Genomic DNA, 16,761 nt, shown 5'->3' with positions numbered 1-16,761 from the left:
TTTGAATCTGCTTAAGATAATCGTCGGAATATGATTCTGTCTGTCGTATCTTTGTACTTCTGACTCCGGATATAACTCCGTCTGACGTCCGTTTGATCTTCTGGTCAAGATTACACCGCCGTATACCCGATCCGAGATATCACAACTCTAATACGGCGATGTCGAAGAAAGATGGATGAAGTTGGAAAACGAAGGTCGTTACAAGTTCTTCGATCAAGTGCAAGTATGTAAATGGCAAGTAGACCTCCCCGATCGATTTTGATTTACCAAGAGGTTGAATTAACATTCGAGGACGAATGTTTTAAAGCGGGGGGGATGTTATATCCCGCCTTTTTGCATAATCTAAAAATTCGAAATAATTGTGATTTATGAGAAAGGAGGCCAAGTTTGAATTTTTCTTAGTATGGTGTGTACGTTATATGGAAGTTGAATGCGGAAACAATGGAGAAGGCCTAAGGCAAATTGGAATTTTGGAAATTTGTTTCGGAATTTCAAAATAAGAATTATAATGAATTGGGCTCAAAAGAAAAATGAAATTGAAGCCAAGAGAGAGGGTGGTCACCAACATGGTGGCTCAACTCCATGGAAATTAGTCATATGCCATGCATGTGACTAATTAGGGAGCATATATATATGTGTTGGCCTCTAGAATTTTCAAGAAAATCAAAAGAAAATCAAGAAAAGAGAGAGAGGAGCCGGGTTTGAGAGAAAAAGAAAGAAAAGAAAGGAAGAAAAATTCTTGGAGCCAAATCCTTTGGTTCAAAATTCAATTCTTGTGGGATTATTACTAAGTGCAAGATTGCCTACAACTTGGTATAATTATCTTGGCAAGGGGATAAATCTAGTGGCAAGTGGAAAAAAATTTGGAAAAGGTAAGAATTCTTATTTTTATGTTGGAGGAATTATGTATGTGTTGTAGTATATGTAGAGTATATGAGAATTATGGAAGTATTGCATGCATGTGTAAGCCGTGTGTATGTGTGTGAAAGGTGTGAGCCGTGTGTATATATATATATATGGCCGTGAGCCATGGTGATTGAGAAGGCAAGGATTTCATGTTTTCTTTTCATGTTATAGAAGGCTATATGTGTGTGTTGTGGTATGTGAAATTGAATGAAAAGCATGGAAGTGTGTTGTGAGTATGGTGTGGAGGCCGTGTATATATGTGTGTATGTATGGCCGTGTGTGTGTGCATGGTTGTGCATGAAATTGATGTTGAATTTTGTGTTATATTTTAGTTGTGATTATTGTAGAATATGAATTGAAAATGAAAGTTGAATGAATCGGGGTTGAGTTGGAAAATATGGATGTTGGCCGTGGCTATGGAAGAACTTGAGTTGGTGACGAATTGTTTTGTTTGATATATTAGTTGTGTCGATATGATTCTTACATCATGAATAAAGGTTTAATGGGTTGAGTTGGTATTGATTTGAAAGTATGAAGTTGAAATGAGAATTATGGCATTATGTTGGAAAGTAAGCATATTGTGTTGATTGTTGTTGTTGTTATTGTTGTTGGGTTATTGTTGGTTATTTTGAGCCGAGTGGAATCTCGGGGTGTTGCATTTATAGGAGGTGTCACGAAATTTCGGTAGCCAAATACTTAACCAAAGTTGAAATGTTAACTTGCATGAATAGTAATCGGTAAAGATGACCATTTGCGCTTTTGGACGAAACGGAATCGAGATTTGAGGAGTGTAAGGCACAAACCAAGGTATGTAAAGCCTTCCCTATCTTTCTTTGGCATGTTCTCAGTGTAACAGCTTGGAAGCGAGCCTTGATCGCACTTCGCGACTCACAACCCAAGATTGAAAATAGCGCCAAATCATTCAGTAAGATTGAACCAATTTCCTCTAAATTGACCTATAAGTATGCAACTTCCATAAATGGAGTCGAAACACTCTAAGATGGTTATGGTCGACTCCCTAAGGTTTATTATCCATAATTTACGTATTTTACTATGGTTGGGTCCGAGGTGGGCCCACAAAACCCCGATACTCCGTGTATGGCTCAAATTGATCTATTTCTCGTCCGTTCTTCTTAAGAACTCTTAATTATGTTTCCGTCCGCTAACCAATGAGTATTATGACCATATATCCGAACCTTGATATTAGTCCGATATCCGGAACGATTCTCGGACACTCGTTCGATGTAACCGATTACTCGATTCCGACCCGTTCTCCGAACTATTTCGGTTTATTAAGTCCGTATGTCGGTCCGTATGCATATGGTTTCTCATTTGTCTCCGTTCGTGGATGCCTCAACGCTTCCTTCACCGCGCCCGGCCAGTTCGTGATTCGTGCACTTCCACCGCATTGTTCACCGCGTCCCTCGATGTGCGGGGTCGGGATCCGTTCGTATCCGATTATGATCCGGCTATGATCCGATATTATGGGGACGGCGGCCAGGACGGCATTTGATCCGATTCGTTCGTCCACCGCGTCCCGTACTACGAGGGCCGGTTCGTACCGCGTCCCTTAGCCAAAGGGCCGGGATCCGTTCGTACGTGATTGGGACCGATATCCGATTTGTACGTCCGTATGTGATTATGACTCGCATGCATGATTCTCGTCACGTTCGTATGTCCGATTTGGATCATAACTCGTTCGTCACACTTCGAAAACCATCCGAACACCGATTCGTCTCGTCATACATTTGAGTTCTGGTTTTGTTTGAGAGCCTGTCTGTACGTTCTGTAAGTCTGACTCCGCTAAGAATCCGATTCTGTCCGCTCTATTTCTGTACTTCCGCCTATTACGATTTTACATATCTGACTCCGGTTATCTTAATTATGTATGTTATGTTTCCGCTTTACATACTCGGTACATTTCCGTACTGACCCCCTGTTCTTCGGGGGCTGTGTTACATGCCCACAGGTACAGACGCGCCGCACGGTACGCCGCCAGTTTAGGTTATCGGTTCGTCGCTTTGGAGAGCTCCCTTTGATCCGAGGGCCGATACTTTGGTATATATCTTCTCGTTGTCTCGTTTGTTCTCAGATATATGATCATTTGGGTACGGCGGGGCCCCGTCCCGTCTCGATTCTCGTTCGTATGTTAGAGGCCCGTAGACATGTCTGGGTTTGTGGGTTGTCACCGGTCGTGCACGTATGTTCGAGTTGCGACTTTTCGTTATGATAGCCTCGGCTAGTGTACAAGTCTAATTATGTTTATGTACGTATATTTCTCGCGCGATGTATTTTATATACGTACGAATTTATGTATGTCTAATCGGAATTAGCTATTTGGCATGCCTGGACCGTTAGGTAGGTACGTGTGGGTGTCCGATTAGGACACCGATCCGCCCACGGGGCTGGGTCGTGACACCTAGTTAGACACTCCAGCATGGTAGGCTGAAATTAACTGCTAAACATAGACAATGCGAATTGAATAATACTAATTTGTTAAGCCAAGCATAACTGTTAGACACCTAACTAAACTAATCTAACACGGAATAAGAGGCAACACAAGTACTAGAAAATAGGCAAACTTGCACGACCACATCTACTAGTCTTGCATTTAGACTTTCCAAGTTCCATTTTAACAAAGCACACATAACTTTCCTTTATACTTACTAGACCAAGTACACACTTAAGCTTTTAAAATCCTAATCTGTTGAGAACAATGACATCCCCTTAATCAATAAAAGCATGTAAGAGATGCACTCTCTTCAGTTTAGTTTACGCTTTGTACACACAGATCATAACTTTCAGAAAAGTGAAATGATAGGAAGAAGCTGATCTGAAATTTACAGTGATCATCTATTCACACATGAACACACAAATGGATCAAAAATATTACCCGAACATACATATTTCAAGCCTTAAGCGTACTTACAATACGATAAATAAGTAGTCTCATCCTTCATTACTGTTCAAACATCATGTGACTAAGATTCAACCTTTCAAAACATTCTTGAGTAACTCAGTTATATTAAAAGCAAACAAATCCACCAGCCGGGGTACTTAACAAGTTATTCATATTATTTTGTGTAAAGCATGTGATTTAGACTTAATTTAATACTACAGATTTCATGGGTATTTCTTATTCAGAACAGACCTACTCTAACACACACATAGATACTAAGCTACACACACAGATCCCATAGGAGCAGTAAAATAAACTAACACAGGACAAATAAGGCTAAAAATGCAAAAAGAAACAATGGGGAAAGGAGAATTACCTTCTTCGGGTGCAGCGAAGTGGGTACGGGGCCTTCGATCTACGCTCGAACACTACGATTCCCCAAACCCGTACGCGCTCAGATTTAAGGCAAACCCCAAAGCCAAGGAAAACAAAAAAATGTTTTAATATTTTAACCCGATCCCCAGAAATACAAGACTGATAAAATAAATTGCTTAGAGATTTTTGGCGACTGAGGAAAATAACTCTTTTTTTGAGAGGGTTTTCTTATGCCCCTCTTTTCTCCTCCTCTTTTTCTTTTTGAATATCAGAAAAACCCCTATTTATAGGATGAAATTAGGTTTTTTTAAGCTGGGATTTGAGACTTTGGGCGGGATTTGTTTGGTCAACAACATTCAAATCAAAACGTTGGGTTTGCAGGTATTTTGAATTTCTCCAGATCAGAAAAAGGGAAGAAGACAACCTTCATAAAACTTTGTACCCGAAAGGAACTGATAAAGCAAGATTTTCTTTCACAAACGGACGAAATCCACTAAAGTGTTTCAGATCGACAGGAGAGAAGGAGGAGGCAAACAGAACCCAATCTCTTTTCAAGGGTTGAATCCGGATGGGGGGAAGGACGAACCATTAATGTCCTTCCCCAAAATGGCCATGCAAAGCCTGATGGAGGTGAAAGGTCGCCGTGGATTTACCCCTTTTGTTGAAGACGAAAGAGAGATAGAGAGAGGGAAAGTATGAGAGAGCAGAGGGGTGGAATGTTGCACGAGAATGGGACGGCATGGCCTCTGCCATGGCTGTGGAGGTCTGCCGTTTTTCTGGAAGTGGAATGAAAGAGAGGGGAAGGAGAAAGAGAGAAGCTGTGGCTGATGTTGTTAGGTTTAGAAGACGAAAAAATAGAGATTGGGCCGGGTCGGGTGAAATGTGTAGTGGGCCGGTCCGTGTAGAAGTAGGGGTCGATAGTGGATATTGGGCTGGTCATGTGAAAGTGGTAATGGGTAATTATTTGGCTGATTGTGTTTGTTGTTTGGGCTCAGATTTTGAATTCTGAATTTAAATAAAAGACCCGGTACTAATAATAATAATGACAAAATAATAATAACGATACTGATAATAATAATAATAATAATAATAATAAAAATAATGATAGCAAGTAACCATAATAGAACCATGAAATGTCGGTAAAATCTAATAATTATAGTAAATAATAAAAAATTATTTCTTAAATTGCCAAAAATACTAGAAATGTAAATAAATATTGAAGGAAGGCGGGACAAAATTGGGTGTCAACAATAATCATTTTCAAGAACTTATACTTTCTTTTAATATTTATTTACAACCAGAATCCATTATCTAATATTCTTCATTGATTTTTTTTAATTGTATACTCATTGATATAGGACACGCGCAAAGCGCGTACACTAAACTAGTTTGGCTAAAAAGTAGGAAGAAATTATTTTGCACTATTATTTGAATGAATTCTAGTCTAGTTAGACACCCTTGATACAATTGTTCTATTATGAAAATTACGTTACTATTAATTAGGGGAGAAAATATTCTATTGATTTTAGAAAATTATTTTGTTTTTAGCATCATTTTAGGGGCTGGATACAAAATTGGTTACATAATGTCATTATTTTTAGGACTGCTTTTGCTAAAAATGTTTTGGGTAAAAAAATGTCAATTTTGTGTAGGACTTGTACCACATTTTTTTGCACGGATTTCCCTTCAATTTTGCCCCTCATATTTGTGATCTTTAATTTTTGTCCCTGCTACTTATTTAATGAAAATATCCACACCTGCTTCGCAAGACATAATTTCTGTAGGAACTATGTTATGCGGCACAAGTTTTATAGTATTTTTCAGATTGTGTTTAGTATTGAAAGTTTTGTTTCATACGGTATAATTTGTGTAGATGTTATGACACATAAATCAAATTAAACATAAACTATGCCGGTTAAAATTTAAATTATACCATGCTAAAAATGCTCAAGGACAAAAATTCCAGAAATTTGACAAAAATTAAAGACCACCCTGAAATAGGGACATTTGTGCTAAATGACCCCTTGTGCCGTGGTGTCAATTCCCCCAATTTTTATGGCCAAAAGAAGGGGTCTTTAAGCGGTTGTATAGACGGAGGGGCTTTAGTCGTCTCTCCAGGGCGTAAGATGGAGGAAGAAAAGGCGGCAGCATACTACGATGAGCTGACACGTAAAGGAGAAGGCGCCGCAAGATTCAAGCAAGGTCTTGGCTTTTCTTCATCTTCCAACTCAAATGACGCCGTTCCCAACCGTGGCTCTGCTCTTGCTTCTTCCTCTTCGTTTCTGAGTAGTTTTGTCAGAGCATCAAGCCCCTCCAAAACCACCCAGTTCGAAAAACAAGCTCAGCTTCAAACTATCCAAAACAAGCTCAAGAAGAAACCTAAACACGAGACAAGTTATGACAATAGCATTTCTTCTAGTTTTTCAAAAGGAAAAACCAGTGGAAGCCCAAGTCCAAGTCCCGAAAAGCCTTCGAGCCGGAGAAGCCGAAGTCCAAGCCGGAATTCAAAGCGTCGGAGCCGGAGCAGAGATAAAGAGAGGCATTCGAGACGCCGAAGCCGGAGTCGAAGCCGAAGTGATTATGGGTCGAAGCGTCCATATAGGTCTAGAAGTACAAGTAGAGATAAACATAGGGAAAGGGAAAGACAAAAAGAGCGGGATCGAAGATCAGACAAGGTTGGGAAAGATAGAGGATCTACGATAGATTATAGCAAATTGATTCAAGGTTATGATAACATGGTAAATATCACCTTTTATTTCTCTATCTAACCTGTTTTGGTTGTAAATTTGTGCTATTTTTGCTGCTAATATTACATTTCTAGGGTATTTATCAGTCGGTGAAGCAGATTGATTACAATATTCTCATTGTCTTCAAAAGTGTTTTTTGTACATCCTGATTTCAATTAGGCAGTAAGTTTTTGGGGAGAATCCCACTACACACCAAAACTGTGATCTTGACTGGACTGCTAGAGAAGCTTGCAGTCATTTTAACAACTGCAGAGTTTTAACAGATTGCTGGAATGTGTAGAATGATTGAATTTATGTCCATAACTTACATTCGGATCTCTGGCATACTTTCCTTTGTAGTCTGTCTTAAAAAAAGAATGTCATACTTCCTTATTTATTACTAGCAATTTAACTTTAAACTTTCCATTCTACTTAGAGATAATTTATAGCCACACAAATGTCTACGGCTTGTTTTAGACCGCAATTTTCAAAAGTCTTTTTTTATTTCTTAAAATCATGCCCAGTCAAACACCGCCTCCAAAACTAGGACGGAGGGTGTTGTATATAATAAAGTTGCACAGTCCTGCATCCAAATTCAATGATAAAGGGTGTCTTACTGCGATTGCTGAAAAGGAAGAGAGGATAATGTCCACTGAAGATGTTACCTTCATGTTTTATGCTCTAAGGATGAGCAGGGGCGGATTTAAAGGGGAGTGAGGGTGTTCACACCCTCGGCAAAAAAATTCACTATATATATAGGGTAGGTTTTCTGTGTTTATGTACATATATAAGTTTTGAATATCTAGAATAAATGCAAAAGATTAGCTCAAGTAGTTCAGGCTGTTCAAAATTCTCTCCAGCATCCAGGTTCGATTCCTAGGGACAACATTTTTTTTGCGTCCAGGTTTGATTCCTAGGGACAACATTTTTTTTTTTTTTGTGTTTAGCTTCTATTGTTCCTTTCGTACCCCCTGAGTGAAAATCCTGGATCCGCCACCAACGATGACTGGATTGCAAAACTTCATATAGAATCTTATCCCACGTTATTAATTTTAGTTAACGTGTTTAAGACCGATATACAAAGAAACGAGGAATCTTCTGATTATTAAGCACGTAAACAGGACAATTTGGTTGCATAGTGGATTTCTTCAATGCTCCCATATCTGTAAATTTCCTGCAACTATTCATCCAAGGCTTCGAATCTAATAATGGTTAAGGTTTCATTCATTATCAGTAAGTTCTCTTAAATGTTACCAAGTAGGTGCAACCATTATCTTGGATTGATAGCCTGATGTTTGTTTGTCGGACTCTTAATTGTATCCGCTTAAGATCTTCAAGTACTTTGTTTTAGATTATGAATTCTGACTTTATTTATTTTTTGGTGCTATGTTGAACAGACTCCAGCTGAAAGAGTCAAAGCCAAAATGAAACTTGAACTTTCAGAAAGTGGTATGTTTTAATTTTTATCTTTGCTCTTTTTTTGTGTATGAAAGTGTTACTGATTGTCATAATTTTGTTCACTTGTGGATGCCTAATATGTAAGTTGGCTATTTAATGTACTAAACAGTGGATACTGATTATGTTAAACTGGTTCGTAGATATTACCTTAGTTATGGGGCTGTAAGAAAAAATGAAAATAATAATGATGGTCCCTTACAGGAAAGTCTGAGCCTACCAACAGTACATGTAAGAGATGGCAAAAGAAAGTATGTGATGAGAGTGTATTGTTGCTTATAGGTTTATGTGAAGTAGCCTTTTTCTAAGGTTTTTGCTCCTGTTTTTCTACATTTTTTTTCTTTTCATATTAGCTATTTTACAAGCTCATACAAAAGTTGGAAGAGGTGGTAGCTTATAACTTAATATGAGTATGGATATAATTGGCCTATTGTATTCTTTTGTTTCCTTTTGACAGCTCGAAAAGATGAAACAAAAGGCATGGGCTCTGGATGGGAGCGTTTTGACTTCGACAAGGATGCCCCTTTGGATGACGAGGAGATTGAAGGTAAGCTATTTGGCTGCTATTGCTTACATATGGGCATTGTCAAATTGAATCCTTTTCCTTATCACTTGCTGCATTAAGGCAGAGTTAACATGGTAATAGGATGAACCGTATAACTATAATCAGATTCCAGATGTCTTGGGCTGCTCTAGGAAAAAGGCTGGAGTTCAATTTCTTTCTTTATTTCCGAACTAGTAGTGAATTGGCAAGTTATACATAGTGATTTCTCTGGCTATTTGTAGCATGCTAGAAATCCTCAACATAATGATGATATCATAGGATGCAGCATTTCCAATATACGAGCAGTCAATGTGCATATATGATGCAAGCTAAAACAACATTTAGGAACTCCAACAAAGATGTTTGACAGTTAGATATTTGAAAAGAGAATACTGTTAGGCTATCCCAGCTTGCGTTTGAAGGATTTGTTATCATTCCTTGAAATACTCATATCTCAAGGAAGCATCTTAAGTTGGATGAGGTTGTCAGTTCAAATAAAGCAAATGTACCCTAATTTATACATTATTAGTCTTGTGGAGATGTCGTGTGATGTCTGGTTTGTTTTGGCCAGCTGGTTTATTGCACCAATTACATGATTATGAGTGATGTTTGCACGAAACTAAGGTGACCTTTATACAGGGGCATAATGATATTTTTTATTTGTTTCTCATGGGGCTTGTTTGTTCTTTCTTATATCAATGATTATGTAGACAGAAAGGCTCTTTTATTTGCTGATACTGATACACAGTTGACTGCTGCAGCTGTAGAAGATGATGGTGCTTTAGTCAACCACATTGGCAAAAGCTTTCGGTTTTCTGCGGTGGAGGTACGTGCCACTTTTTCTTTGTGTCATTTCGTTCTCATAACAACATTGTTGCAAATGGGCTCTGATCATGTCAAAAGAGATCATGAACTGATGTTTGTTCTGTTATATTTTTTTGTTGATTTGAAGACTAGGAGGGAGGAACAAATCAAGGCTGCTCATGATGAGGCTATTTTTGGAGCTCCCTCGCTTCTGCCACTTCCACCTTCCACTGAAATAGATGATGGAACCGAAGAGGATAATGGCAAAAAGGACCTCTCTGAAATTGCCCCCGCCACAATTCTCATCAGTGGACAGGTGATATTTTAATCTTGCCGTAGTAGTTTTTTGCTAATTATTACATGGTTAGGTTTTCACTTTTTTATCTTCATTTTTCATTCCACTCTGCCTCTACTCATTCTTGTATTATATAAATTTAGGCACTGGCAATGCAACAAGGTTCTTGGCGTGATCGTGCACGTAGATCATGAGTTTTGTGAATGCTTGGAAGACTTTTTAAAACAAAGTGATGTGATCACGCCTAATACTCTGTTTATGCCAATGGAGGATTTTTGGTTTTCTGCTTCTCTTGTATCGGTTGTTGCCCGTTGCTTTTGTGGTGGTGTAAGTTCCTCGTTTTCTAACGGATAAATTGTGGAGAAGGGAATTTATGGAGTTGGGCTTTCAACTTTAAAATATCCATTGTAGGTAATGATCTGTGTGTGATGTGCTAATTTTATGATGGAGAACTAGCATGTATTAACATAGTGCAGGTAATTTCTGTAAATATTTCTCTTTGGTACTCTGAACTTCGAATTCAGCCCTTGTATACTGCTGTATGTGGATATCTAGTATAGTGCTTTGGCTAGATTCATCTACCTGCAAGTCAAAATTCTCAAAAAAAGATTCATCTACCTGCAGGTCAAACATAGGTCATATAATGGTGACAGAAATGAATATTGAGAATCATATTTATCGAACAAAGTTTGAGGCATACTGGATGAGTCCAACTCACATTAATTATAGTAAAATTTTCATAAACAGCTACCTTTTAGCTCCTTCTAACAACCTATAACTACATGTTATATATTTACAATTCGTAGCTAGATCTCTCTATATTTAGCTAGTTGACTGGTATACTAAAATATAGTGCAAATATAGCGGAAATACGGTATTTGGGCTAATTGAAATTGCTATATTTATGGAAACAAAATCTGTTCCAATTTAAATTAAAATCAGTTTTATTGTTCCCTGATTCACGCAAATATCCTCCCATTCCATATCTGATCCCATATCGCATTCAAACAGCTAACAAATTCAAAAAAATTTGAATTCAAAAAAGTACATTCATATTTTTAACTAAAAATAAAAGATTCAACGATTAGTTCATCAAAAATCTTTGAAAAATAACAATATCAAACCAGTGAACAGAGCTCGATTAGAACGACGAATATATATTTGATTTCATCTGTTGAAATATCGAATTCAAGTTGAGTTCATAATTAAGGTAACAATGTTTTCACGCAACCTTTTTATTTTTTTCGCCTTTTCTTAATTTTTGAATATACGAAAACTCGATTCATAGATTCAACATATAATTTTATCGGCTAAATTGAATATAACACATTCTTTGTATTCGAAAACAACGGATAATGACTAGCGTAATTGCGTTGATCCGTCATTCGGTTTTGGAACGATCGTAATCATGTTTGTGAATTACAAAATTGATGCTGTTGTATTGACTGATAATTGCAATTACGATGAGTTAGTTTCTACGATTACAAATCAATTAGGCGTGGATACTGTCAGGAAAACTATTTCAATAAAATATACTGTTGAAGGCGATTTTCAACCAATTGAAATACACAACGATATGGGAGTTCGTGTGTACGTTGAGCTTAAGAGAGAAAACAGAGTTTTGGGGATGTATCCAATGTGCGTTAGTATTCATGATTTTGATGTTGAAGATGATGCAGCTGGTAATCGTATTATTGGAGATGATGTGCTGCAAATTGGATATAGCGAGAATCGGGATGGTATGGAAGTTTGTGATTCTACAGGAAAGGCTGTTTTTTTGTTTGAGAATGATAACAATTTGGTAATTTCGAAACCGGAAGCGAAAGGAGTTTTTGTCGATCAAATTTACCGGATAAGGAAACTTTGAAAATTGTGATGACAAAATATGCAATTCGTGGAAGATTCAATTTCAAAACAGAGAGATCGAATGCTATAAGGTATGTCTTTCTAAATGTATTACGTAACTGAAAGTGCAGATGTATTTTTGTCATATTTGTATTATATTTAGATGATTTGTTAACTTGTTTAACCAAATTTTTTATTACAAAAGTCGATGCAATATATTTATGATATATTTTTCGTATATTTCTCCGTATTTAATTGATATAGAATGTACTATTTGCATTGTATGATTTAGCTATACTACACATGTTGGTCGCCGAATGTAAATGGAAGTTCGGAGCGTCGAGAATTGGGGATTTACGAAATGTTCGGGGTTAGATTTTTTCGATGACGAACATACATGCCCGTTGAAGGACAAGGTGTATTCGCAACGACAAGCAACAAGTTGGTTTATTGGAGAAGCGGTTGTCAAGCGAAAATAACTAACCATAAAGGAAGGTCACACCTGGGGATATAAAAGACGATGTCAAAAATGAATTTGGCGTAGATGTTTCTTATATGATGGCATGGAGAGCTAGAGAGAAGGCTATAAAAGATTTCAGAGGTGACCCAGCTGATTCATACAAGAAGTTGCCGGCGTATATATACATCCTTGATAAAACGTATCCTGGATCGCTTGTTAAAATGCATAAATCACCAGAAAATGAGTTTATGTATTTGTTTGTAGCACTCAAAGCATTCATAAAGGGGTTCGAGTGTTGTAGACCAATAGTTGTAGTGGATGGTGCACACCTTAAATCAACGTATAATGGTACATTTGTGTCGGCAAGTACTTTGGATGGAGCAGGTATGTGTAATTCTATTGTATGAATTTTTTTTTATAAATACAACAATATGCTATTGATTTGCAAATAAAGTCACAAAAACATACTCATATATTGCTAGTGTTAATTTGTGAATAATATATCTTTGAAATACACCGTAAATATGTGGTGAATATATTGTAAATATATCTTTGTTTTTTAACAATAATGTTGCTAAAAACACATTGTGAGATCAAAATTCGGTTAGAATATGTGCTGATTATCTTATAAATATACACTGAATTTTGTAGGTAATATCCTACCACTAGCGTATGGTGTGATAGATTCTGAGAATAATAAGTGCTGGACGTGGTTCTTTGAACTGTTCAAGCAAGCTTATGGTGTTAGGAAAAATATGTGTGTCGTGTTCGACCGACATAAAAGCATAATACACACAGTTTCTAAGGTGTATCCTACTGTTCCTCATTTGGCTTGTATATGGCATTTGTGGAAAAATGTGACAAAGCAATACACAACAAACAGTGAGGTGTTGAGTCCTATATTTTATTCACTGGCGAAGGCATACAGCCAGGATGAGTTCGATAAATTGATGGAGAAGATTGGGAATGTTGATATTCGGGTAAAACGATACCTAGAAGATGCTGGAAGGGATAAATGGTCTAGGCTTTATTCACCTGTTAACAGAGGATGGACAATGACTTCGAATATAGCCGAATGTATTAATGGAAAACTGGTTGCTGCAAGAGAGTTACATATTTTTGATTTCCTTGAAGAAGTGAGGAAGTTGTTTGGTAGATGGAATTGCACAAATAGAAAAAATGGTACCTACACATTCACAACACTGATGAGGCGGTATCAAGAGATGTTGTCGATCAACGAGTACAAATCAATACGAATGAGGGTATCTTTGGTTGCAACACAAAATTTTAATCTATATTTTACTATATCTAATGTATATTTATCTATATTTCTAATATGGTAAAGCTACACTCGGAGTTAATGCTTGTTTATTGGTTAAATGGTTCTCGAGTTGAAGCGTCAATCGAATATGTTTACACGTGAATGATGGACCGAGGCGTTTCATAATCGATTTGAAGAAGAAAACTTGCGGTACAGGATGTTCCAAGCTGACGAGATACCGTGTTCTCAAGCATGGGCGTATTGAAGAATAAAAATTTGACTAGCGATGCTTATTGTTCGGAATTATTCAAGCGAAATGATTGTGAACACATATGATGTGCCGGTTGATCCTCTTCCCGATGAGACCGAGTGGAATGTTCCTAAAAGTGTATCAGATGAAGTTGTTATGCCACCGATCTATAAGAGACCCCCTGGGAGGCCAAAAAAGAAGAGGGACAAGCCATTACAGGAGTTGATGATTGGTAAACGCAGGAATGCTTGCGGTAAATGTGGACGTCTTGGTCATAACAGGCGTTCGTGTGATAATCCGCCCCTCAATAAGAAGAATAAATAAGTCCATTTTGATTTCATTTGTTAAGACAATTCTACTTTAAATTTCTGTTATTTTAGTATGATTGTATTTCACATGGTTGAACATCCGATGATTTTAGATGTTATGCTATATTGGTGGTTTAATGGGATTTGAAAAGTCTACTTTATGTAAACTGATTTGGCCTTTTGTTTTGGAATTATGCTTTAATAGTTGTATTTCGTATATATTTGAGCTATATTTTGGTTGCATTTTGTCTGATCTGGTAGATAAATCTTATTCTGGTTTACTGTTAACTATATTTCATATATTTTTTTCATATATTTGAAGTGTATTTAGATGAAATTTTAACTTTTGTAACACACTGTACATTAAAAAATGGACTTATGTAATATATCTCAGATGTATTTTATGTATATTTCGACTGTATTTAACTGGTTAGATATGCTACTTTGTTAAATGAATACATTTCACAGAAAATGAAAAATGGAATTTATACATTGAAAAAATAACATACTTGAAAGAAACAACAATATAAAAACCATAAGGTGGTGTTCAACATTAATCATCCTAAAAAACATTACTGCACATGAAACGATATGTCCCAAATGAAAAAACAGCAACAAAAGTTGCAACCAACTACGCTATTGTTCAACATGAAAATGAAAAACACAAAAGACTTGGTGGCCTAATCAAGATCCTCTTTATCAACTGCATCGTAATCAATGGCCGGTCTAATTGGTCTTGGAAAACCTGTTATCACTTGATGCATTGTTGTTTGACTTATCCCATGCATAATCGCATAAAGGGCACCGTATCTCATACGGTGCCACTTTGCATCGAATTCGGTTGGGATGACTTCACTTGAGCTCAAGTATTCAGCAAAGGCTGCCACATACACACCACAATCCCTGAAAAAAATGATCAAAAACTTTACTGATCAAAACCCAAGAAAAAAAGATGTATTTATTGTGTTTTTTGTTGGAAGAGATTCTTACATGCTATCGGGAGCTTGTTGCAAGGAGATTTTCTACATTCACAATGTCAAAGTTGTCGGTCTGTTTCTCTATTTAACAAGGATGAGTGGCAAAATCTATATCCATCGTTTCTTCTCATAGAAATCTGTCATTTGTAGATATGCGTGACAAGAGTAGCCAACATTTTCATTAGGCTCTAACGACAGCATCATGCCTTGCAGCTCGGTATGAGTTGTATACGTAGATGGACCTGTTTGTAAAAAGGAAAAATACAAAAAAGACAAACATATAAATTTTGTAGAAAAATGAATGCTTTTTTCAAAGTATGAGAGCACAATTGCCGCGTTGAAAGATATCACAACCAAAATCCAGTGATTTTCCTCTTTTACGTTGACAGGAATTAGTACGTTGTCAACAGTATACCATGGTACATTAGCCAACAGCCTGTGCCCGTTAATGTACTCACACAGCTCATCTTCCTTACTGGCGACGCATGTGGATGAATCGGGGTTTTCCCAAGATTTGTAAATTTCAGCAACTAAAGTGTGAAAAATACAGCTGGCAGTGGTGAATCTATAATTGTTGTTATTGTGATACTTCCCCTTCTTGCGTAGGTAGTAGAAAATAACGTCAATATCTTTGTAAAAACATCAATTCGGTAACTATAATCAATACTATGTTCAATAAAACTATTGATGTATATATATTAAATATAATGAAATATACTCTTGAATATAGCAAGAATATAATTAAATATACATAATCGGTACTCCACACCCTAATAAAATAATGTCTCTATATTAAATATAGTGCAAATATAATGATGAAATTTTTTTTAAAATACAATACAGTCTTAATGTAAGTACAAAATTGTGATCTATATATATATGTCAAATATAGTAAAAATATACTATAGATACATCACCTTTGTAATACTATTATAAAACATAAAAAAACATAAAATAACAAGCGAAAGACATCAAAACCTCATCATTCAAATTTGCCCATCCATAGATAACAAGTATAACCGATTTTGTCGGATACGGCTAACTCCTAAATGTAACCGAAGTTCGGCATCCGCGGGATCCAAATCCTTCCTTGTTCTTTCGTAATGATTTTCCTTTGGTTTCACGTATATGAACAATGGAAAGAACATACGTTAAGTTTATTAAGAATTGATTTTGCAGAAAACTAAAAAAATAAGTTTTGAAAATAATTACTTTTTGTCGTGCGATTTCAACAGATCCTTCTGAAGCCACTTTTGATATTCTTGAAGAAACAAAGTATCTAACGGGGCATTGATAGGGTGCTCAACAAATGGGTGTTTTTTCTGATAAATGCAAGGACTGATGTTTTTGGCAGAAGAACCCGCTGAGCTGAAATTGTGACAGTAAGGGGACAGGTTATATTTGCTTGGTTTCCTTTCTTGGGCAACCCCTGTGTCACACCCTTAATCCGATAGGGTGTGATGGGCACCCGACCCTTACCTAGGGCCGAGCGAACCCGCAGACTCTCGTAACACTCGTAGCCATACTGGGCCCTTAGCCAAACCATAAGTACGTAATGAAAATTTTTCGGAAAACAAACATGCTTTACACTTTTTTTTTGTTTTTCGAATCGAATAAAATCTGCAACATATAATACTTAATAATACAATGCGTAAT

At 36.8% G+C, this 16,761-nt stretch overlaps 2 protein-coding genes across 2 annotated transcripts; both read left to right on the top strand.

Moving 5' to 3' along the window:
• Positions 1 to 6,220: 6,220 nt before the first annotated feature.
• Positions 6,221 to 10,516, top strand: LOC132041557 (uncharacterized). The gene is made up of 6 exons (XM_059432257.1): positions 6,221 to 6,918; positions 8,304 to 8,355; positions 8,819 to 8,908; positions 9,667 to 9,731; positions 9,858 to 10,025; positions 10,148 to 10,516. The coding sequence occupies exons 1-6, from the start codon at positions 6,307 to 6,309 to the stop codon at positions 10,196 to 10,198; spliced, it is 1,038 nt and encodes a 345-aa protein (XP_059288240.1). The 5' UTR covers positions 6,221 to 6,306; the 3' UTR covers positions 10,199 to 10,516.
• Positions 10,517 to 12,407: 1,891 nt separating this feature from the next.
• LOC132041556 (uncharacterized) lies at positions 12,408 to 13,732 on the top strand. The gene is made up of 3 exons (XM_059432256.1): positions 12,408 to 12,693; positions 12,961 to 13,571; positions 13,655 to 13,732. Exons 1-3 carry the CDS (start codon positions 12,408 to 12,410, stop codon positions 13,730 to 13,732), a joined length of 975 nt encoding a protein of 324 aa, XP_059288239.1.
• Positions 13,733 to 16,761: the final 3,029 nt, after the last annotated feature.

The sequence above is a fragment of the Lycium ferocissimum genome, unplaced genomic scaffold, assembly GCF_029784015.1.
Source record: "Lycium ferocissimum isolate CSIRO_LF1 unplaced genomic scaffold, AGI_CSIRO_Lferr_CH_V1 ctg10680, whole genome shotgun sequence".
Taxonomy (NCBI): domain Eukaryota; kingdom Viridiplantae; phylum Streptophyta; class Magnoliopsida; order Solanales; family Solanaceae; genus Lycium; species Lycium ferocissimum.
Note: the sequence above shows the minus strand (reverse complement) of the source record. Positions and strands in the feature narration are given on the sequence as shown.

Excerpts from the sequence above, each read along its gene's own strand:
- LOC132041557 (XM_059432257.1), top strand. The coding sequence starts at position 6,307 with ATGGAGGAAGAAAAGGCGGCAGCATACTACGATGAGCTGACACGTAAA. Across the intron at positions 8,909-9,666 it reads GGATGACGAGGAGATTGAAG|CTGTAGAAGATGATGGTGCT; the intron begins GTAAGCTATTTG and ends TGACTGCTGCAG. Across the intron at positions 9,732-9,857 it reads TTCGGTTTTCTGCGGTGGAG|ACTAGGAGGGAGGAACAAAT; the intron begins GTACGTGCCACT and ends GTTGATTTGAAG.
- LOC132041556 (XM_059432256.1), top strand. The coding sequence starts at position 12,408 with ATGGCATGGAGAGCTAGAGAGAAGGCTATAAAAGATTTCAGAGGTGAC. Across the intron at positions 12,694-12,960 it reads AAGTACTTTGGATGGAGCAG|GTAATATCCTACCACTAGCG; the intron begins GTATGTGTAATT and ends TGAATTTTGTAG. Across the intron at positions 13,572-13,654 it reads ACAAATCAATACGAATGAGG|CTACACTCGGAGTTAATGCT; the intron begins GTATCTTTGGTT and ends AATATGGTAAAG.